Genomic DNA, 23,037 nt, shown 5'->3' with positions numbered 1-23,037 from the left:
CAGCTTGGAGTAAAAATTCTGAAACCGCACTGAGACCTTCACAGGAAAATAAAAAGCTGGCAGCCTCTTAAGGCATGAGGTAGGGTTCATTGCAGGTTGTATACACTGCTGGGTGAAATCCTCTGACACCACACTGAAGTATTTCTCAGTTCACCCATCTGACAAAATAAAAAAATATATATATTGTGTGGTCCAGGAGTAACCTTTACTCATCAGATTGATGGCAAAAACAGACTTTGTCTTAGATGTAAAACTAAAAAATCAAAATAAGGAGAGGAGTATAAATTCATCAATTTCCCAAAGAGGTACAATTTTAACTATCTTAAGTATGGTTGATTTGACAAGAATCTTGGTTAAAATAAACTTTGACAGCGTGTCAGCAGCACAGCAGCTGCACAGTACTGCTGTGCATAGAAGTGATTCATTCCTTAGAAATGTCAGCATTAGAGATACCCCAACAAAAGTATCACTTTGAGACAAGAATGGCATTGAGAATAGGCTACTACCTGGACCATCTTGTCTTTTCTTAACAATGTATTATTGTTGTTGGGAAGGGTCTGGTGAAGTGGGGGGGGGGGGAGACATTGCTTGTCCTTGTCAATTGTACTAAGGAAAACACAGTGTTGGGGTCCGACTCTGACCTCATGGCTGACTAAGCCATGCTTGGAGCCGCGCAACCGAGTGGAGTTCCCCACTCGAAGGACCGATCCGACCAAAAGAAACCTTCTCATAGTAAGAGTTTATCTGGTGTCTGGGCTTAATTTAGGTGATTTAGTGTGTTATTCCTTTAGCTTGTTTTGTTTAAGTTACTGTAGTGTTTAGAACGTGTTATTGTGCAAGTATCGCGGACCGCTGAGTCTCGTTATACTGTGTATTTTCTGCAACTGTAACCGTGTTGTATTAGATCAGTCACTGCTAGTGGATTTAGAGATTGTGATTGGCCGAACCTCGATTCGCTGGCCAGGTTTCACGGTGATAAGAAAGCATTATTTGTGTTTCACCGCGGTGATAAAGATCTGCTTTGTTTTGGGGATTATTTTATTTTGTTCGGTTTTGTTTTCTCTTGTTTCAATCGTCTCCGTGAGTAGGACTTAGAACTGTAACTATCACTCTATAAACGTGGCTATAAACGCAGAGTTTTTACATGATAGAGAAGCTGTTCTTACATCTTACGGCAGAGCTAAGTGCCTTGCTTTAGAGTTCGGCTTTCCTCTCCCTGTTTCTACTAACACACACACATAGTTAGACACACATACTGATTTAGCTAACCATCTCAGACACGTGAGTCTATTGTCTCAACCCACATTGTGCTTCGATCCATGTGATTACATACGTAGCCACCTCCCTCTATTTTGTCATAGTTCTTTTACCTCTGCCATCTTGTTTGTAGGCCCACTGGGCGCGGCCCCGCTTGAGATTACATTCTACCACTGTCTGAGTAGTTCGCTCTTCCCCTACACACATACACCCCTCATTATATGGTGTATGTATAAATACATGTATTTACATGTATGTAATGTAAATACATGTATATACATGTATGTATAAATACATGTAATACATGTAATACATGTATAAAAACACATACATGTATGTGTAACTCCATACACATATATATATATATTCTCACACCACAGTTTGCCCACTTGACTTTAGGTATTAGCAGTGGTGGGCCGTCAGGGCCAGCAAGGCCTTCTCTGCTGGCCTAGACAGAATCACAAAGTTATAGCTATTTTATAATTTTATAATTTTTCATAAATACACTAACATGTATTATAATTTTTTTTCCCCATTATCTTATTTTCTCTTTGCACAGCTACTGTCTTCCTCAGTTGCTCTGCTTCCAGTGCAGCTTGTTTTAAGTAGAGCTTTTATCCAATCAGATTTCACCTCTGTGTCTCTAGGTAAGAAGAGAGGCCCGAGGCCTGCTGACTCACAAGTGAATCCCTTTGTAGTTTAAGTGAATGGGGACGATATTGTTGATTGTCACAGTCTTCAACCAATCAGATCTTTAGTTTGACATGTTGGGCGTATTCTTTGACATGTCAGAGCCTTCTAGCTGGCCTAGCCATACGTGATTGGTCAGTGGGCTAGCCTGACATGTTGGGCGGTGACAATCCCAATATCTGCTGCCTCTGTCGAGCGGACATTTTCAGCCTCAAACGCATTAAAACATATTCAAGAAATATAACTGGGGAGGCTCGACTGTCTTCACTGGCGTCCATGAATCCAGAAGGACTTCTTACTGGAACTAAAACGCACGGATGTACTGAACAACTGTGAGATTAAACTCTTTATTAACAAAGAAAGGAGGAACAGCAGCTAAATAGTGAACAGCAGCTCTGGTAAGTGAACTGCTTTTGTTTTTACATCTGCAGTAGCTTTAATATGCTTGTTTATATATTATTATTTGTACAACTTGTTTTTATGAAGATGGATTTTTGTTTGGTTTTATATGTGATAGGAACTGTTACATCCAATGTTGCGCTGGGGACATATTTAGTTTATAGTTTGGTTATCGGTCCCTGTTCACAGGGTGGTTCCCCGTTATTATTCGTTAATTCGTTAATGAACTTATTGATGTTAATAACTCCATTTCGTTCCCAACAGCAGAAACATTGCTTACAGGAGGGTTTTTAACAGCGCCCACAGCCTAATAGACACATTGTGTAGTTGTACATGTAAGTTGGAAAAAAATTGACTTAAAGCACAAAAATATGCTTAGGATTGAAATAATTTATGTGAAAGACATGAGCTGTTACGTGGCCTGTGTAGACAGCTGTACTGATTACAACTGAAGAGTATGTCTTTCATTAGTAGACACACAAGACAAACAACTACAGCATGCAGCTGAAACGTATCCAGTTTGGACAGGGGGACTGCTTCAAGCACCTCAGCTCTGGCCACTCTGTTGAGGAACTTGCAAGTGCGTGGAGAAAATGATGGGTGTATTAGTGAAGCAATCCCAGAGACAAATCTATTTTGAAAAAAAGCAATGACTATGAAAAAAGCAATAGAAACTGGTTCCTGTCATAGATTGTTACCATGGAAACAGCTTTTACGGGGTGTCTTTTACTGTGACGGAACACAAATATAATTTTAATAAGTGGTGCGATTGCATACGAAGTCAATGGATAGCGACACATATTTGCCCGCGGTGGTACGAGCTGAAGTTTCTGTGCAAGTTCAAAATGTGTCAAATTCACTAGAATCACCGGGACTTTATGAATTTCATGAAAGTACAGTGATGAGGAGAAGGTGGAGGGAAATAACAAAGAACTGAAGCTGAGTTCAGGTTTCTGTTTGTACTCCGAGTAGTATTGACCAATCACATTTGAGTGGGCTTTGGTCAAATGCAGGTAAACAGTCCTTGTGTAGAGCAAAAGAAGGGGAATGCATTGGAACAAAAATCAATTTGGGAAACAACCGGCTGTCTACTGACGAAGATTTAGCTTTTTATTGGTTTAAAATGACGTAGCATAAAATGGCTACTTCCGGTCGTACACGTTGTCTCTCAACTCCAGTCTCACTTCTCAAGTTGCTAATCAGACTGTAAACAACGAGCAGCTCACAGAAGAGGAAGACTTGGCCCGGATATCAGCTGGCTACACTGGAACCCTAGAAATATAGCCCCCACGCCCCCAGAGGCTTATCGTTGTCAGAACGATAGTCGATGGGTTCCGAGATTGTTTTTGGGATAACACCTCAGTATACAACATCATGACAATCCTGCCCCAGTCTCAAGGTCTGAATGCTGTTTCAGAAGCTTTACTCACCTCACAAGACTTCTCAAGGAAATACTCAATACTTGTTTTCATTTTTTAATTTCAACATATTTCATGTCAACACAGAATGCTAGCTTCAGTCCAAAAATACCTTCAAGAGACATCAAAGACCCATATTGGTTAAAGCCTGATGTGAATAAAGGCATTTGGCTCTGTGTGATGACCCTTTCTCCAACAAATGGAGTGACAGAGTGAAAGACAGATCGATAGACAAAAAAGACAGATAAATACATTAACCCACATGTGAGGGACACAAACTGACAGACAGACAGACAGTCAGCCTTCGGTGAAATGCACTGAAGTTGTAGTTTCACATGAACCACTAAGATTGCCTACAGCCAAAATGGCTACTGTGCACTGCATGGCTTCAATCGGAAACAAAGAAAGAAGGTGTTATTGTTGCACAATATGATGATGAAAAACAGGGCATACAAACAAAATGAAAATAAAAATATAAGTTGAAAGGGAAACATTCTGAGGATGTTGAAAATTGTAAACATTATCTGTGAAGTCTAACCAAATCTGAGGGGAGTTTGACACCCAGCCAGTTGACAAAGACTATTGTTTTGCTCTAAAATATGGATTCCTTTGGTCTTGTTCGACTTGTCAGTGAAAAAAACAACATCACAGGTTAAAATCCATGTGAAAACACAACAGGTAGACAGATACACAGCGCACAAAGTAAAGGGAGGACAGGGTGGTTTGGACTGCATGCCTAAGAAGGCTATACTTTTTGTCCCTGTTTGACATTCCTTGATCACAGAAAGGACAGTGAGGCTGGCAATCAGAATAATTAAAGGTGAGAATCAGAACCAAGCAAAGCCCAGCTGGACAGACAGAACAAGGGATGGAGGTAAAGATGGAAGGTGAGGAGGTGAGGAGGGGAAAGGGAGAGAAAGATAAAGAGAGAGAGACATGAAAGGGAGGATAAGATATATGGAGGACAGAGGAACAGCAGCTGGCTGAATTCACACATACATATATCAGGCTTGTGGATGCAAGACAAAACAGGAATCACACACCTTGGATTTGTGTGTGTGTGTGTGTGTGTGTGTTAGCACATTTCTGTTTTGTGAGTATGTGCTTGCGTGCATCTTCATCTGTATAGTCTGTGTTTTGTGTGTGAAAATCAGAGACAGGGGCAATAACAATGTGACAGAAAAACAAACAAGATTGATAAAAAGACTGCAGAAATAACAACAGAGGTATAACGATAAGACAATACAAAAACACGTGTGCCGTGCGTTTAGAAAGACTGATAGACAGAGAAATAGACTGAGGAAAAAAAGGAAAAGACAGGAAAAAATGAAATGGAATGGAAAAAAATCGGAATCAAAGGAAGTGAACAAAGCAGTGCGAAGTGGTGGAGTTCTGGGATAGTAAGGCCTTTATTAAGTCTTTGGCATGAATTACCTTTATATCCTGAGAATAGGAGAGGGCACGAGGGAGAGAGGGAGGAAAATTAGGGAAAAAAAGTAAATTGAAACAAAAGCAGCACTGCCAAATATACTCTCTGTGATGGACAGATGGAAATGGCAGCCAAAGGAAGAGGAGGAGAGGAAGAAAAGAGTCAGGATCACGGGAGTGCAGTAACATAGAGAGAGAGACACAGCAGTAGAACCTCAACAGAGTCAAAATGACCCCCTCTCTCAAACCGGTCGGCATTCACATTTAGATCACACAAGAGGGAAGAAAGACAAAAGGCAGCAGATAAAACATTTAAATTAAAAAAAGTTCCAAAATGTTTGTTTTGATTCTCTAACAACGTCTTCTCCTCTGATTGTGTTCTAGCACCTTTCAGTGAAAACAAAAGCATCTGGGTGGAAAATAATACAGTAGCTGTCAAACAGAAATTGTTACATTGATATACTGTTAAATGTAGTGCACGTTAGCATTTTGAAGAAGTGGTGAGTAGGATGCAGGATGAAGCTGCAACCACCGCGGCTCATGTGTCCTAAGCTGCAGTTCCTCTGATGACCACTAGATGCTGACTCCAAGAAAGATGTATAACCCTGGATGATGGCATGGAGCTTTAAAGACATGGTGATTAAAGAGCAAAAGGAGCTTTTGAGTTGCATTATGGTAAGCGTAGCATCAATCATTTTAGGAGCTTAACATAAATTAGAAGTCAGGATCGGGACAGCTACCATTGACCACAACCGGGGGTGTTAACATACAATCTAAAACACTTGGTCTATATTTTATGGGCTATTTCTATTACTTTTCAGATTTTAAATTTTACTATTTCTGTTCAATTAATACCTACAAAGTGAAGGATTCATTATTTTCTCACTAAACTTTAACTCCCGGCAGTGTGGAGAGAACTGTGAAACAACATTAGACCTTATTGTTGGGAATTTGAAGGGTTGTGTAGTTCACTTGACCTTTAAGCAGCAGACTGGACTTAACATTCTGTTACAGACCAAACACTAATGTTAACTGCTTTGTTTTTTTACAATAACTACAATCTTTCCCTGACCTGAACCAAGTGTTTTAGTTGCCGATCCTTAACTTAAAAAACTAAGGTTTAATCACCACATCTGTAAAAACCATCCTGTACGCAGTATGTAGAGTACTCCAATATAAATAATTTGTCAGATGATGCAATATTGTATTGAGGGGGTGGAGGTCGTCTGGACTCATGATTGTCAGTGTTTCTAAAATTCTGGCTCAATCACTATATCTAAATTATTACCATATGTAAACAGGATGCACTACGATGCAATAACAAAAGTTTCTTTTTCTTTTTTAATTACAGCTACAAATAACTGATATGACTGCAACTGTAAGATTGAGTACATGATGTAAACCACCTGATAATCCAAAATATCTTTTTATTTTTATTTTCCATTGCCTCTGAGCAAGTATTATGAAGCTCTTTATCTAGAATATTCCCATGTTGCACAAAAAAAGTTTAAAGTTTAAATCAGCTAAATTCCATTGAACACTGTCACAGTGCAATAACCATTTGCTTTGTAATTGTGCAAATACTTACTTAAATAATTACACAAATGTCCTGTCTAACGCATGAATGACGTCTTTGGCACAAAAGCCGACTGTGCGAGTCAGATTACGGCTACTTAAACCCATTCACACCCATGTAGGAGTACGTCTGGGTATAAAGACAGGGACGGGAGGAGAAGCAGCTTACAGGAAACCTAAGTCTAAAGCAGAGCCAGGATTTCACGGTCTACATTGGAAATGTTCGATATTATATTGTCTGTGCTTGTACTGAGTCTTCTAAAAGATAAAAGATGTGTTGACCATCCAGAGCCACTAAGAATGTCAAATATTACAATGTCAAACTTTTCAAGGGTTTTGTTTTTGGAATTAGTTCTGTTTCGTGCTTAATTTCCTTTTTGTTTGTGATCCAGCTTCAACATAACAGTTAACTGCAGCTGTACAGTACAGAAACTTAAAATATACACAATCAATGTCAAACCAATTCATAATGAAATGATAAAAAGCCAGAGACCTCATGTTGGAGGTCAACATAACTCAATACTTTAGAGACTCCTTCCAATTGTGACTTTCTGACCTACATTTTTTTGTAATTTTTGATGGAAAAGAACAAGAGATGATATAGGATCGGAGCGTCCCTAAAAAGAACAATTCACTGCTAAAATAATAAAAGGGGGCTTGCAAGAAATTTAGGAGGCTGAAGTTTGGTCGAGTCGATGACAAACACACAATGTTACCGTAGTTATATTGTATTGTGTCAGGATGAACTACTTCAGATGTATCATTGTTGTCGAGGGAGTCCCAGTATTGGAAAACTAAAAAAGTCAAGCTACTTCTGAGGAAACAGTGGACAACATACAGAAAGAAATTCATTCAACTCATTCAAAAAAAGCTATAAAGTAATTCATTCTATTCTATCGGAAAACATCGAAGTGTGCAACCCAATATGCAAAATAAAATAAAGCCAATGTGCATTTTGCTAAGGACAATAATACAATCCTGAAATGTTCAGAGCAACAGTAAAAGTACATGTTATCAGAGCTGGCACAATGATAGAGGGGGGTGAAGGGAAAACACATAATATAGATATTCAAGATATTCAAAATAAAAAAAGTCTGAATAGAAAAGTAAATAAAAGCAGCCACAGCTCCACAGAACATGAAGAGAAAAGCCAAAGAAGAAGGGATGATGAGAACAAGCTGGTGATGAGGAGAAGAAGAGTACAGTACCTTTTACTCTAATGTCCGGATTGTGAGCTTTGAGAAGGAAGGACAAAAACAAAGGAAGAAAGTAGATAGATAGGAAGAGCATTTAGTCCAGAAAAATAGGCAGTAGAATAGTAAAAAAGATCTCATATCCAGCATCACAATCAGTGAGGGCAGCTGATCACAAGTGAATCAATGAAAAAAGAGAGAAAGAGAAAGAGAGACAGAAAAAACTAAATATAATATTAACACAAGTGAATTTTCAGGGTCCAAAATCAGGCCGACTTTTGTTTCTGTTATTTTCTTGTTAAACACTGAACTGCCGTCTTTACGAGAAATAAAAACCGTGAACATGCTGAAATATAAATACAGCCAATTATTGAATATGGAAACAAAGCTACAGTGTGGTCACAGTTTCTAGCAAACTTAAACACCAGGTATAAATGTGATGGTTAGAGACAAGAGGACAGAAGAAGTATGAATCCTCTCCCCAGCCTTGCAATCTGTCTAAACAATCGAGCTGTTGGCCAAGCCTTCCAAATGGATTTCCCCTCATCTCACTGCTGTTTGCAACTCTTTCCCAGCAAAACTGTAGCTGTCTGTCTGTTTGACAACAAGAGAAGGGTTTGGTGGTGAGCTGAAGCTGCCATAGAGGTTCTACTGCTCATCTGTTTCACTGTTGAACTAGTACCACACAACAGGATTGCGTCTCCCAACTCATAGATACTCACTTAAAAACCCAATGTCATTGTCAATACTCAAGATACCAAGCAAATTAAGTTTATGTGTATATATTTGATTTGCTATTTGATCTTATTTGATTCAATTCAGGGGCCTGCGATCGATCAGTTAAATTTCACAAAAAGCAACAAAAAATAGTTGTCGATTTAATTCTGGGCTCTGTAGGAGGGAGGTGCACTTGGACAGAAATGGTAACATAGATGTGCCATGAATATTTCAAAATAAAAGCGTATCTTAAATATGATGTATTGAGTTTTTCACTTTGCATCGATGACATTGAATCGTGGATGATTGAATCGGTATATCAATCCAGATCAATGTTATTGTTCTTAATCATTTAATCATTCTTCTGTGTGCAATATCTATTTCATTATGATCATCTGAAAGGTGTCAACTCACAAAAAGCAGTCTCCATTTTTTGCGGCTCTGAAAAACTCACTGTAAACTGTACGAGTCCAACTGCTTTGAAAAATGAGGACACAGCGACCAAAGCTAGCAGCAGACCAAAATAAAACTTGGTTGCTGTCGGGTTTGTGTGCCCTCTGCAGGATGGTGTCTGTATTCAGCCAAAGATTGTTTATGAGGTAAAAGAAGCAACAACAACCACAACAGAGATACGTCTTCCATCTAGCAGATCATGTGACGGCTATTTCACATTATCCAGGTAAAGTTTCATCTATTATCCATCATATTAATAATTTAATCAGATCCACTTTATAGTTTTGAACCAGGACCTTCATGATTGAGATCAAGTTAAATGATTAAGAGGTATTATAATATTCAAAATATTGCCTAAGTAGGGACTTTTCCTAAAATACTGCTGGTTCTGTGCTGTTGGCATTTCAAATCGAGTCAGATATTCTTCTCAGGAGTAAGTGAAGACAAAACAGAGCTAAGAAGAGAGTGAATATGGGACTAACATTCAACAGTTGGACAGAAACACTCCAAATTAATGTCAATGTTAGTCTTTATTAGAATCACAATTTATTAATCTCAATTCTAGTGCAGCAACCTAGATCATTCTTAGATAATATTGATTACTATTAACAAGGGTTGGACTATCCTTACAGCACTAGCAGTGTTTTCACTTGTTTTAACTTGTGGGATAACCACAGGTGATAAAAAGGAGTTAATGATGATGTCATCTCCCAGCAAGATGGCAAACCATGACTGACTCTACTGGACAATTTTGTTTTTTTACAACAATGGATATCATTTTCACAAGGGACACTATCGCAGCTCTGGTATTATTGGACGCCAGCGACAACCAACAAAAACATGGACATCCGTATAATTAGCAGCAACACTTCCCGCTAATCTCACCGTGGCAGCAGCCATGAAGAAAAGAGGCTATAATATATCCGTCATGGCGTCCTATTGCAGAAGAAGAGTCTGCCTACCCACCAACTCTTCTAAGGCTTTGTAGTGATGTGCTACTGTTTTATTGTGTCCTACTGGGAACTTAAGTAAGTCATGAAGTCATGCCAGATTCAAGCAGAACTTTACTGTCTTTTCATTGTGATCTGACTACCACATTTCCTCTCACTGTCTTTGCACAGAGCACATATATGCTTTTCTAGACATCCTCATTTCACTACATGTCAAAAAACCAGTGACAAAAAAAAACGCTTGCATGTGGAAGTATGAATCCCATGTGTGTGCATCCTGAGTAACATCTTAATCACAGCCTCCCTTTCCCTTCTTACACTTTTTCCTGTAGTGTGTGTGTGTGTGGTCGTGTGTGTGTGAGGCATGTGATCCACTCACCAATATTGCAGTGCTCCCCTGTCCATCCCTGGTCACACTCACACTTCCCTTCCTTACACACTCCGTTCTTGCTGCACAGAGGGTGGCAGGCCTTCTGGTCACACACCGTTCCTGTCCAGCCCTCCTCACATCGACACACACCGCCGTAACAGACGCCATGGCTGCCGCAGTTCACCTCACACACCTCTGTAGGAGAAACAAAAACGATTCTGTCATCTAGTTTTGAAGGACTTTAAAATACAACACTCTGCCCAATACATTTAGGAGGAAATGAAGTGACGGTTATGCTCTGGTAATGTTTTTGACAATTTAGAGACGTGGATGGGATTAAGGTTAGGGAAATATGGTGGTTTTGGTTAAATACTTTAAAAAGTAAATATGTCCTGTTTCATGCTGTAAGTTAGCATTGACTTTTTAAATAATCAACCAAGACCACAATCTTTTCAAAACCTTAATCAAGTGCTTTGACTTTCCTAAATATGATCATAATCATTATTATTGCTTTAGCTGCCAGCAGCAGATATTGTAGGAAAAAAAACACATTTTGAAAGTCAATGTTTTGCAAGTAAAATTCTATATTATTGTTTCCTATTTAAAGAAATGTAATTCAGGTGTCTTTATTCTATCACCAGTTGTACAGTATATGATGGTTATTTATAAGAGACACGGTTGTGCATTGGTACCAGAGCAGAACTATTTACGGTGTTGAGAGTGTCTCCAAGAGAAAGTTCCCTTTTTGTTTCTGAACTCTTTCAGTGATTGTGTCAACATGTGTCATGTTTTATCTTACTTATTTATCCACAAAGACCATAAAAAACATATCTGTGCTACTTTTTCACATAGCCCAGATTGTTGTACTCTGACTCCTTCCACTGTCAAGAGACGGCTCTTTTATTTACAGCTACTGCAAACCACAGCTGCAGGGTGTGCAACACACTGCAAGTCATCTTGAGACCATCGCTCCTCTCTTCTAGTTTCTCTTCATTGGCCGCCAAAGAATTGATTTAGAGAGGCTGCTGATTTCACTGGTCTTAATGCGGTTTAGCCCCCAGCTATGCTAATGACCTTGCTCCCCCTCCTCACAAGCCAGAGTGTGGTATCCGCCAGCAAGGTTCTCCTGGCTCTTTCAAACTCCTGGCTAACTTCTAGAGGTGAACATATTTTTGCCATCAGAGCAGCTGCGCTGCAGAAACGTACACTGCCTGTAAAACAAATCTTTTAAATCACTCCACAGAATTATGTTTACAGGTACTGGTTTTACATAATGGAGCGTCTTATTCACCTTATGCCTTGCTGCTTGTTTTACAGACTATGTATCCCGTCTTTTATGCCTGTTCCTAGGGGCTCACATCTTTAACACTGTTATCTTAATTATGTTCTGCTCTGTAATTGCTTTTTTGTTTTAGTTTCATGCAGATCTAGCTCTTCTTCATCCACTCTTAATGATTCCGTAAAGCACTTTATTAACTCTGTAAAGCTTGGTGCCATGCTGCTTTTACAAATGCCGTAAAAATGAAGTCTAGTCTTTTTATAGATTGTGTAAGTCATGAGGCGGGAAAGACAGAAAGAAACATCTACAACGACAGATTGTCCCACCACAAGACATTAAACGTGACACACACCTAAAGAGCATTCAGGCCCGGTCCAGTTCTGGTCGCAGGTACAGGTGCTGGTCTCTGCGTTGTGGGTGCCGTGACCCGAACACTGGTCCGGACACATGGCCTTTGCGATCTCACAGCTGGCTCCGCCCCAGCCGGGCTGACAATGACACTCCCCATGAATACACACCCCATGGGCTGAACAACTGGGGTCTATGCAGTCCACTGGAGACAAAGAGATGAAGAGGGGGAGTTAACCGTATAGCAAATAGTGACTGTCGTACATATAGTACACACACATACACACACACACACATTACATTATGTACAGTTTTGTACACTTGAGGGAAACAATAAGTAGTAGTATGTAATGTCTTTTGTCTTGCAATAAAAACAGAGTATTTTTCAAATGATTTGAGAAGTCTAATAGCTTAGAAACTGTAGCTCAACACAGAACACACAGACATTAAGTGTTGCTCATAAGCACAAGCCTTATGGACAAGACAAATAGCGTTGATGCCATTTTTTTGTAGATTGTAAGCCTTTATATTCAGAAACAATAAAACTTCTAATATTGGTGTCAATCTGTTAAAACTTAGATAAAACAATCAGGCAACTTCTATCCAGATCCCTTGACTTGCGGGCTACCTTCTAGACATTACCCAATTTCATCAAACCAGTACCATAGGGAGTGGGGAGTTGTGACATTTTCAGGTATTCTGTGACATTATTAAAATAATATACCTGACTCATAATGTGTGATCATAACTACATACTACATATTTTATAATAATAAAATCAAATATAAAATAAAATGTTCTGACTTTGTTCATCAGCTGGTCGCTAACTGCCTGCTGTTTGGTGCAGTACAGGTTGCATACAGTGTTTATATCTATTTATTTGTTTCAGGGAACCTGCATATGCTCGTTGTTCTGATGCTGACAGTCAAGAAAGAACTGGAACCTGGACCCCATCCCCCTTCATAGGCTACTCATCAGCCACCGGCTCCTCCGTCCTCTTTCACACGCAGTGCCGCTCTTTACAATTTGACTGTGATACTTTATCATGAAAATCCTACATGGCATCTTTGACATAATTTGCTGATTCAGCAGTCGTAAATGGGATTAACACACACACACATATACACACACACGCGCACACACACACATTCACAGGCTCCGTTGTTCAGGGAAAATTATTTCTCATTTTCTCCTTCTTTATAGTCAGTCACAAAGGATTATTGTGATAGAGGATTGAACTAATCTGGTTACCGTCCCCTATGATTTGTATTTGTATTTTTGAATGAGTGTGTATATATATGCAGCATGTGCACACCTTTGTGTCTACATTTGTACACACCTGATGTGAAAGTGTGTCCCCGTGTAGAGATGCTGTCAACCACTCTGCATTGTCTGTGTATGTATGTGTGTGTGTCCAAACAGCAAATAGCAGATTAGTATTGATCAATTCAGATTAAATTAGTGTAGTGTACAGCTTGGAGCCTAATTTAGCCAACTACCTGTCAGCAATTTGACAGTTAACATGTATGTGCATTTGTGTGTGCGAGAAAGAGATAAGAGTAAATTAATTTAACCATGTGGTAGTGCTGTCTTAATGAACAAGCTGTCAGCAGCTGCACTTTAGGGGTGATTTTAGCTCATATTTACATGCAAGTAGTGGGATTATAAGATTGCAAACTTTATAAAATGACTTCAAACCTACAGAACATAACATGCACCTGTGACAAGTACATGTTATACATGGAAAGATCGTTACATGAGGTGAATTACAAAACCTTCAGTTTTTTGCCTTGAGGGATTATTCACCCAGATATGGAAAACATGTTCTTATTTCACAGAGCAGCAACATTTTAGCAACATGGAGAACTAATAAATTGGGATATTTTGGCACAGTAGGTCATTTAGTGTCCTGCAAGTCCTCAAAAATGTTGGTTAAAACGATGTAAACTTTGCAAGTGAAACCGATTTATGAATTATTATTCTATTATAACAAATTGCATGGCTGTTTGTATTTCAAAAGTAAATGTCATGGGTAGCAATAAATGTGCGCTAAATCAATTATTTATGTTGACATTTAAATATGTAGTAATGTCGTCACCAAATTCCAGCACGTCGATGGAAAAGGAAGCAGAGCAGTGTTAAAATGTCCCAGGGGGCTAACTACTGCCAATAATATAATATGTAACTAATGCACCTTTTTGTATTTGTCCTTGGAGGAAATTAGTCTTACCTTCTTCACAATTGTCGCCCTTATAACCAGTATTGCAGATGCAGGCACCCATTATGCAGATGCCGTGTCCTCCACAGTGGATGTCGATGCACTGGTTGGTTGGCACGTCACACTCAGTGCCTTTCCACCCGCTGTAGCACTGGCAGCGGCCACGGGAGTACTGGCCATTGCCACTGCACAGCACTGGGCAGGCAGCTGGACCAAACACATGCAGTACAATGGATCAGTTAGACATGCTGGCTTTATAGACTCGTTAAATCAGACTCTTGAACCTACAAAGTTCCCCTTAAGCTCACACATTTTCAATTAGTGCAGTCTTAAAATTTCACAAATGACTATGTCCACGGTCAAAAAAGACAATTGATTTCACCTCCCAACAATTACTGCCTCTCTATGGGTGGCAGAGTATTTGTATTTGTGTGTGTCTGATTACCTCGAGAGCAGTCAGGCCCCAGAAATCCTGGGAAACAGTGGCATATTCCTGAGAGACAATCTCCGTTTCCATGACAATTCTGAGGACACTCCATAATCGACTCTGATTAAGAGAGAGAGAGAGAGAGAGGGAGAGAGAGAGAGAGGTGGTTTAAAGGTGTAAGTTAATTGGGTAGGCTGGATATACAACTGTACATCTTAAAAAAAGAACACACACATACGTGCACACAGCATCATCCCTCTGTGGTTGCCGTAGTTACAGCCAGTCCAATCAACACATTCTAACATCCATTTATCCCGCTGCCTTTCTTTGTCTCTCTCTCTTTTTCTGTCATACACACACACACACACACACACACACACACATACACTCCATTGCTGGCTCTCTGCCACACCTCACTGTTTCCTGCACACTCTTGCATGCAGAAAAAAAAAAAAACATTCAAAAAAATGTTATTTGACCGACTACATGATCTTCTGAATACTAAAAATATACAAGATGAATTCCAGTCTGTCCATCAGATCCACCATAGAACTGATTTATTAAAGGTAAGACATTTTGACAATTTGTACTGATTCAAACAACATAGCTGTACTCTTTCTGTTCGATTTGCATTCCATACAATTGCTCATGGCAGACATTTTTTTTCAGTTGAGGCAACTTTGTGTGACAGACATTGGACATCGAATACGGTACCCACACTGCATTGCAGTGTTTCGTATTATAAAAATATGTAGTTTTTATCTAACTTCCTGTAATGACAAGGTTGTATAATGCAGGTTTAACTGGTGGGCTCACAGTCATTAAGTAATGTTGTATGATTGTTGTCATGTGTACTTTAGAAGTGCACCTACACCTCCTAACAGTAACTCACCAATAAACAAAACGTACAGTATTCACTTTATTACAAAAATGCTGCTTTCTCTCACCTATGACAATGGTATTGTAAGAGACTTGTTCTGAGTTGCGTCCGTCGTTGTAAAATGCCAGATGCCAGATTCCTGTGTCCAGGTACTGGATGAAGCCAGCCTCGTGCACGTTCACTGAGCGTGTGCGACGGGCTCCTCTTCCAGACTCCTCCTCATGTGCACCAGCTGGGTGTGCATGTCCTGCGTCCGTGTCACTGAGCGCTCGTTTGTCTTTGGAAATGAGGCGACTACCGTCCAGTAGCTCCACAAAGTCGTACTGTAAGACGAAAAATACACAAGACATTGAATATATTTTTTCTCAGTACAAGATTTAGCATAACTGTAACAAACTTAAAGTTGTACAGCATGGTATACTATGTTACATTACTGGGGGCAAGGCCTATGGATAGCAATGGTGCTCAGTCCAACTGTCTGTCCATCTTAACAACTAGCCATATTTCCATTGAGTTTGGGAAGATCATCGATGAACTTCAGAGAAATATGGATTTTGGTAAGTCTCCGACCTTTTATCTCGCATAATAGTCAACTAACAAAACACTTTAGTCCATGACAAGGTATATCAATCCCTAACGGATGGATTTACAAGGAATTATTTATGGTCTTTGAAGTTTGATTCCTGATGTTTTAGATGTGGGGTTTAATAAACAGCCTTATGTTTGCTATTTCTTTCATTTAATTCATAGATGACATGGAGGATAATTGTTAATTCATTCAGTCTACTTGTTGATAGTTTGCCTCTGATCAAATAACAGTTGAATCAAGCTTAGATTAACACACAGGTCACGGTGAACTTTGGCCCTTGACCACCAAATTCTTATCGGTTCATCCTCGAGTCCAAGCGGACTGTTGTGCCTAATTTGAACAAATTCTTGTCTGACGTTCCTGAGGAATCTAATTCACAAGAAGAGGCCGGCTTTGAGGTCACATTGACCTCAATCTTTGACCTTTTACCACCAAAATCCAATTACTTCCTCTTTGAGTCAAAGTGGACTTCCAGGCGTTCCAAAAATATCACGTTCATGAGAATGGTAGATGGACGGACGACCTTAAAACATAATGCCGGGGTGGAGCAATAAAAAAGACAACTTAGATGGATTAAGGTTACGACAAGGACACACACACACACACACACACAGCACTGTCGATTATCTAAAGTGCTAACATTGAGCTGTGATAGGGGTGGCATTGTATGAAGCTGTCTTTTACAGATAAGTGGATTAGTCCCTTGATAGAAGACATGATTCATCACACAGAGATGTAAGTGTAGTCAAAGGGTAGTTTAGGTTTGTAAGAAGCTTATCTGCTTCATTATTAGCCAAGAATCCATAAAGCACTTGACCTAGACGCACTTGCTAAGTTGCAAAAGGGATTAATGGTTTTGACATTTTGGGAGGCAGAGTTTTTTCATCACTTATGCCATTTGTTAAAAGTAGAAAGGCCAGAGGATGCTGGGTGGTTGAGGGCAGACTTTCTTAAACGCTATGTCAGAGATCTCCAAATAATGGTGGCTACTGATCTGATTAGATAACATTTCTTTCTGTGGACACAGATGAAAACACCAGATCCTATCTTGAACACAGGGTTGTTATTTAGCAGTGGACACAGGTGCTGCCCTAGCTTCTGTGAACTTTGCCTTCTCAGATTGTTCTTTCTCACACATCTCATGTGAGGGCCCATCCCATGTTAGTGGCAGTTTTACCATGGCATCTATCGATTCCTCTCTGATTTGCACAAGCTTTCTCTTCTAAATAAGGTTCTGTCGAGGTTTTCATTCTATGCTCACATGGTTGGTGGTGCTTAGTGATTCAAGCCCTTTTAAGACATGGATAAGGTATGGATGCATAACAATGCTGGCTTCAACTATCGGTTAAAGTGATGGCATTTTGTCACTGTTTTATAAAATCCAGTGGGGCACAATGACAAGACATTTAGTTGGGACTCCTGTTATAGTCTTACTTGCTCTCATGCTGTATGTAAAGCCCTTTGCGTGATATTCATTTATTCGTCAATGTTAAGTAAGTGTATTCTGAAAAGACACGAGGCATTTAACAAGCGTACATTGACATGTCGTCCCTGACACGTCCAAAACTGACACTAGAGGGGTAACTAGAGCATTATAGTCTGAAGTGTAGGGTCACTGAATTAGCATGTAATTGTATGTGCATTCACATGCATGTGTTTGTGCAACCAACCTGTGTGTGTGAGGGCGGCAGGCCTTTGCGTCCATACACTCCAACAAGAGCATCTCTCTGGACGGAGATGTTGAATTTCAAAAACTGCGGTTGGTCAATATACAGCTGAGACCTCCAAAACACACCTTGAATAAAGAACAATAACAAACCAGCAGGAGTCAAAATCTTTCTTTTGTTCTTGATACATGTTCAGAAAATCCCCTCAGTATACCACATAAATCAATATGCTCACACAACAATGCAATATAAAAGTCATGGATGCTAGATACTCTATCACGCACAATAGAAACACATGTTTCAAACATTATATTATCAACCTCAATTTTCTTTCCAAAAAACTTGTATTTCTTTGCGGCTGTGTTGACATTAATTATTAATTTCCTGGAACTGCTGTCAGTATGCTGACTCAGAGTTATTTAGAAATATAGTATGTCCCATGCTTAAAACATTACAATGAATTATATTGCAATAAGCTAAATATTTAATCTTTAAAACCACTTAATGATTATTTAGAGAGGCTCAAAAAGTATGTAAACGATAATGTCATAATAAATAAGGGACAATGTAGGCGAGCTGGTCATTATTGCAAAAGGAACACCGACAGGTTGAGCAGGACCCTGATGGCTACTTACTAAAGAAATCAATAATTTGTATCAAAATATTGATTTGAAAATGTATTGCTTCCAAAAAAAAAAAATAGCCCTATAGCTTAAACTGCATCCATAGTAACGGTCTGTTATTCATAGCAGCTGTCTGCTAAAATCAATATCAGAATGCTAATCAGAACTGAATATTCAACTAAGCTGTGTAATAGAACACAATAGTCACCCTCCAACATGCTTTAATTATTAAGGATTAACGTGACACATTCACACTAATATAAATGGGGGAGACACAATAATAGACACAGTCAGTGTAACACAATACAATTCAACAACCAAAATGATCATACAGTTGAATCAACACCTCTCTAAAACACTGAAAAATGACTGTATAACGCCACGGTAGTAGGATATATTGCAGGACTGTGTGATTAGACTTCATTAGTTTCAGCTACGGGCACTTTAAAAACTGGCAATTTAGTGTGTTAAGCTTTTGTGAGTGTATCTTGTTGTGTGGGAATTTACACTTTGTTCATGATATATTTGTGTGCGTAACTTACCTGGTGGGACATCTTGTATGGCTCGTCTACCCACGTCCACCTCTCCTGTGTCTATGGTACTGTTCTCCAGAAGAAACGTTTTACCTGCAGAGAGATAAAAACAGAGAGTGCAGGAAATGTAAATCACAGTCTTGACCCTTCACTAAGCCCCGCCCTCCGCTGCTCCTCCGTCAAGCTGTCAGAGTTAACATTACTGTGGAGCCCACACTGTCACAAGCTTCACACCCCGAAAAAATGTCATACCTTAGGTGATTTAAGAGAGAAGAAGACAGAAGGGTCTCCAATATGTTCTTTGAAGGATCTATTCAGGATGTCAAACTGATTCAGCAGTGAAAACAGGTTGAAAAGATAAAGATAGAAGCTAAAGCTACAGAACACCTGGAGATCCAGCGAGAAGACGATTAAATGAAAGAATAACACCTGTAAAGCCAGGTAGGTCTTAATTCACTGTTACAATCACTGAAAAGCAAAAGCAGCATGTGTGGACATTCATTCATTTGGCGACTGTGGCTCAGAAGAGCGGGTCATCCCTCAATCAGAAGATCGGTGGTACGATCCCCAGCTTCTCTAGTCCATTGTTAAAGCGCTTTGACTGGTCAGAAGTCTAAAAAGGGCACTATACAAGTACAGTCCATTTACCATTATAGTGTGCTGCAAGAACACGTCTTAAAACCAGGAAATGAGTAAGCAAATTTGCACCTCCGGTTCCCCTTTCTCGAAGTCAATGTGTTTTTTGAATGTATTTTTTGGTTAGATGCCTAACACAAGGTTAAATTACTTTAATGTGTTGTTCTATGATATTAAATTTGCCAGTAGACTTTTCACCTGTCTTTAAAGAGGCAGTTGCTAAAAACAAAAGAGACTTAAAAAAGCCATCATGCCAACTCGTCTGCCTGTACAGACTCATGTACTCGCACTCATATGACTACAGTGTAGTTTGTTTATAGCCCGACATTATCTTTTTACTCCTGATGCTTGCATCCAGCTTCGAACATTATACAAGTGTTGTTCATCTGTAAAGATTAAATTGCTTCAAATAAAAAGTGTATCATATACCTTGTTTGCCGCAGAGCTAATTTTTTGCAATAATCCAATATCCAATCGAGAAAATCCCATTGGCCTTTGTCGAGGGAACCAATGAAATGCTAACTTCCGGGTTGGCCTACAAAAATACAACACCCCTGCATCATGCTATAACCATGTCTAACTCCGAATCCACAAAACCAGCCTGAAAATGAAGAACATCTGAAACCATTGCAGGTCTTTGGAGCAGAGCTGGAGAGATGTCAGACCCTGGTCAGAGCTGCTATAATTGGCCAGTCTTCATTCTACGGGTAGATTTAGGCGCCTGGCATTCGTCACATGGTATTGACAAGGCATGACACGACACAAGATTCCAAGGGAGGATTTCTGTTTCCCAGTTTGACGCCCAAATGGTCTAATTTTGATTTCTTTTCAAGGGTCAGTTAAAATCATCCCTTTTCAATTATTTAATTTTTTATTTAATTATTTTAACTTTAATTAACTTTTAATTCATATTTGTCTGAGCTGTACCTCTCCAACATGTTGTCATGCAACATGACTTATGAAAAGGTTCATAACCTATCAACTTCAATGTGGTTAAAGTTTGGGGAAAGTACAGCACTTCACACAGTTGTCTCAGATGGGATCCAGACCTCCGTCAATGTAATTGAATGTAAATATTGTGCACTATGGAGCTGGAAAGGTTTGAGCGCTGTTCAAAGTTTGTAATTTCATAGGCCTTTCCTGTTCAGAACATTACACTTTAACAGCTTAAGTCATGACATCTGGGCAGTAAACCAACACTGACCCTGATCTGTGTGTGTGTGTGTGTGTGTGTGTGTGTGTGTGTGTGTGTGTATGTGTGACAGTCTATACGTTAAGCGCATTCGCTACACTAATATGAGCTTCAACATATGACACAAGTCTTCAAGCCCAGCTTGAAGGCACACTCATCCATCTTTATCTCTCACACAACACACTCACACCACTGGCCTCCCTCTCTCTCTCTCTGTCATGGCCGGAGCAGACCATTCTGTTTTTAAGTTCTGCAGAAGCAATTGAGGACAAACAAAGTTCAATAACTTGACTCTGATCTTAATTTCTCTCAGTCAATTCAATGCGACCCATCGGGGAAAGCTTCCATCAGAGTTCCTTTCTTTTAGCGTCATTCCTCTCTTGAGAAAGTTGAGCTGCTTCTATTTCATATGGCACATTGGAGGTTTTTAATAAAAACAAAAGTTGACAGACCGTCTATTTGGCTGGTGTATTATGATGGGAAAAAACTATATCCTACATATTTAAAGCTACATTGAGGAACTTTTATTTTGTGTTGATATTTGCGGTCCCTGTGACAAAAGCAGTAGTGTTTTCCACACCAGAGTCCCTGCAGCAGGGTCTGACAGTCTGCTCTGTGCAGTCCAGGTCCAGTGCCCCCCTTCACTCAAATATGACCAGCTGAACCTGCATGATTTTGTCTGATTTATGGCAAAATCGGATCCGGTGGCCACAATGACAAGCATTAAGAATTTCTGTATAGAAATAGCCAATCCTCTCGCTGATGGTTTCATTTACTTATGTAGGTCATATAGAGGCATCATTATTAAATTGAGACAGTTTAAATGTTTCAAGTCCCTCAGAGTAACTTAAAAAAACAACAGAATACACTGTTGTGTCCTGTACATCACTATTGACAGTTGGTCCTGAGGGATGTCCATGAAGCTGGCACAGTCTGAGTGTGTGTGTGTGTGTGTGTGTGTGTGTGTGTGTGTGTGTGTTGGCTTGTAACTCTGTGTAACTGTCTATAAGAGAAAACACAGCTGACAAAGATGTACGCTGGGGGTTCTAGTCGTCACACACATTATGCGTGTACAGAATGTTTTGGTGCTTTGCTTATTTGGTAGTTTCTGGCCCTTGGATTAAACCTCAGCTAAATATACTATGCCATGCCTGTATTTATGAGTATCATTTGATATAGTCATTAGACACACTCAAGTTCAATTAGACTGCTAATGTGAAATTAGTTTAAGCCTAGGAGAAACTGTAGTAGGGGAAGCAGACTACAGCAGAGACAAACATAATAATGAGCTAAAAACACTACAAAACAGAATTGGCTGCATACCACTCTATATACAATAATTGATTTGCATCTTTGAATGAATGATACTTGAAATAAAAATTAGCATGAGGTTCAGTTGATACTTTGATTGATGTATGATGCATAAGTAGAGCAGGATTAGTAGGGGTGGATCCATATGTTAATAAGGGGACTTCATTATGTCGAAGTCTGTTGTTCCCCCATTAAAAAACTGGATGTTCCCCAGAACATCCCCATGGTACATCCTGGTGACTTAGGATATTTGCAAGTCTAATATGTAACTGGTACTGAAAGACATTTCTTTGTCATGTAATAGTATATAAATAAAACCCATTCCAAATGGCACCTGTTTAAATAGATGAAAAACTACATTAGCTTACATATACAATAATGAAAATAATTGTAAAGTATGTGTGTGAGAGAGAGAGAGATAACATTTTAAATACATGTCTTGAATGTTGCAGTGTTTAGTAGATATTCACTTATTGTATGTGCGTTTGTATTTCACGCTTGCTAAAGCTCTTTTGAATTGAATTGAAAATTGAAGAGAAAAGCCATTTAAACATTTTTCTTTTCTACATCAATTACTTATTTTATTATTACTGTTTGTCCATTGTGTCGTGGTCAAGTTATATACTATTGGCAAAACATTTTTTTTTACAAATATATTATGAACAGGAGTTCTATATTACATTTTAGAAGGGTCTGGGCTCATTAAAACATTTTGCTGTTGCTACAAGATGTCCATAACCTAGTTGGACACATCCAATCATTTTTAAAGCAAGCTGTTTTCATGTACTGTTCAATAACCCAGGAGTGACCCAGGAGACTGCTGTACGCAGTAGTAATTGATATTAAAATGTTGATTTATTTGTCACGTAACTTCTATATGTAAT

General features: G+C 39.2%; 1 protein-coding gene across 7 annotated transcripts in view; it reads right to left on the bottom strand.

Annotated features, from left to right (window-relative positions):
* Positions 1-23,037, bottom strand: part of tenm3 (teneurin transmembrane protein 3) — a 223,563-nt gene that overhangs the window by 64,395 nt on the left and 136,131 nt on the right. For 5 of the 7 annotated variants that reach the window (XM_076091076.1, XM_076091077.1, XM_076091078.1 and 2 more), the window contains 7 exons: positions 19,024-19,107; positions 17,862-17,986; positions 15,670-15,925; positions 14,741-14,842; positions 14,308-14,502; positions 12,082-12,282; positions 10,460-10,645 (listed from right to left, as the gene is read on the bottom strand). In XM_076091076.1, coding sequence (XP_075947191.1) covers positions 10,460-10,645; positions 12,082-12,282; positions 14,308-14,502; positions 14,741-14,842; positions 15,670-15,925; positions 17,862-17,986; positions 19,024-19,107 — 1,149 coding nt within the window. Of the gene's footprint in view, positions 1-7,975; positions 8,003-10,459; positions 10,646-12,081; positions 12,283-14,307; positions 14,503-14,740; positions 14,843-15,669; positions 15,926-17,861; positions 17,987-19,023; positions 19,108-23,037 lie in introns of all 7 variants that reach the window. The other 2 variants (XM_076091074.1, XM_076091075.1) reach the window with 1 other exon arrangement.

This window comes from Anarhichas minor, unplaced genomic scaffold (assembly GCF_050575085.1).
Source record: "Anarhichas minor isolate MPS153535 unplaced genomic scaffold, ASM5057508v1 ptg000014l, whole genome shotgun sequence".
Classification (NCBI taxonomy): Eukaryota; Metazoa; Chordata; class Actinopteri; order Perciformes; family Anarhichadidae; genus Anarhichas; species Anarhichas minor.
This window is presented reverse-complemented; position numbering and strand designations above follow the sequence as displayed.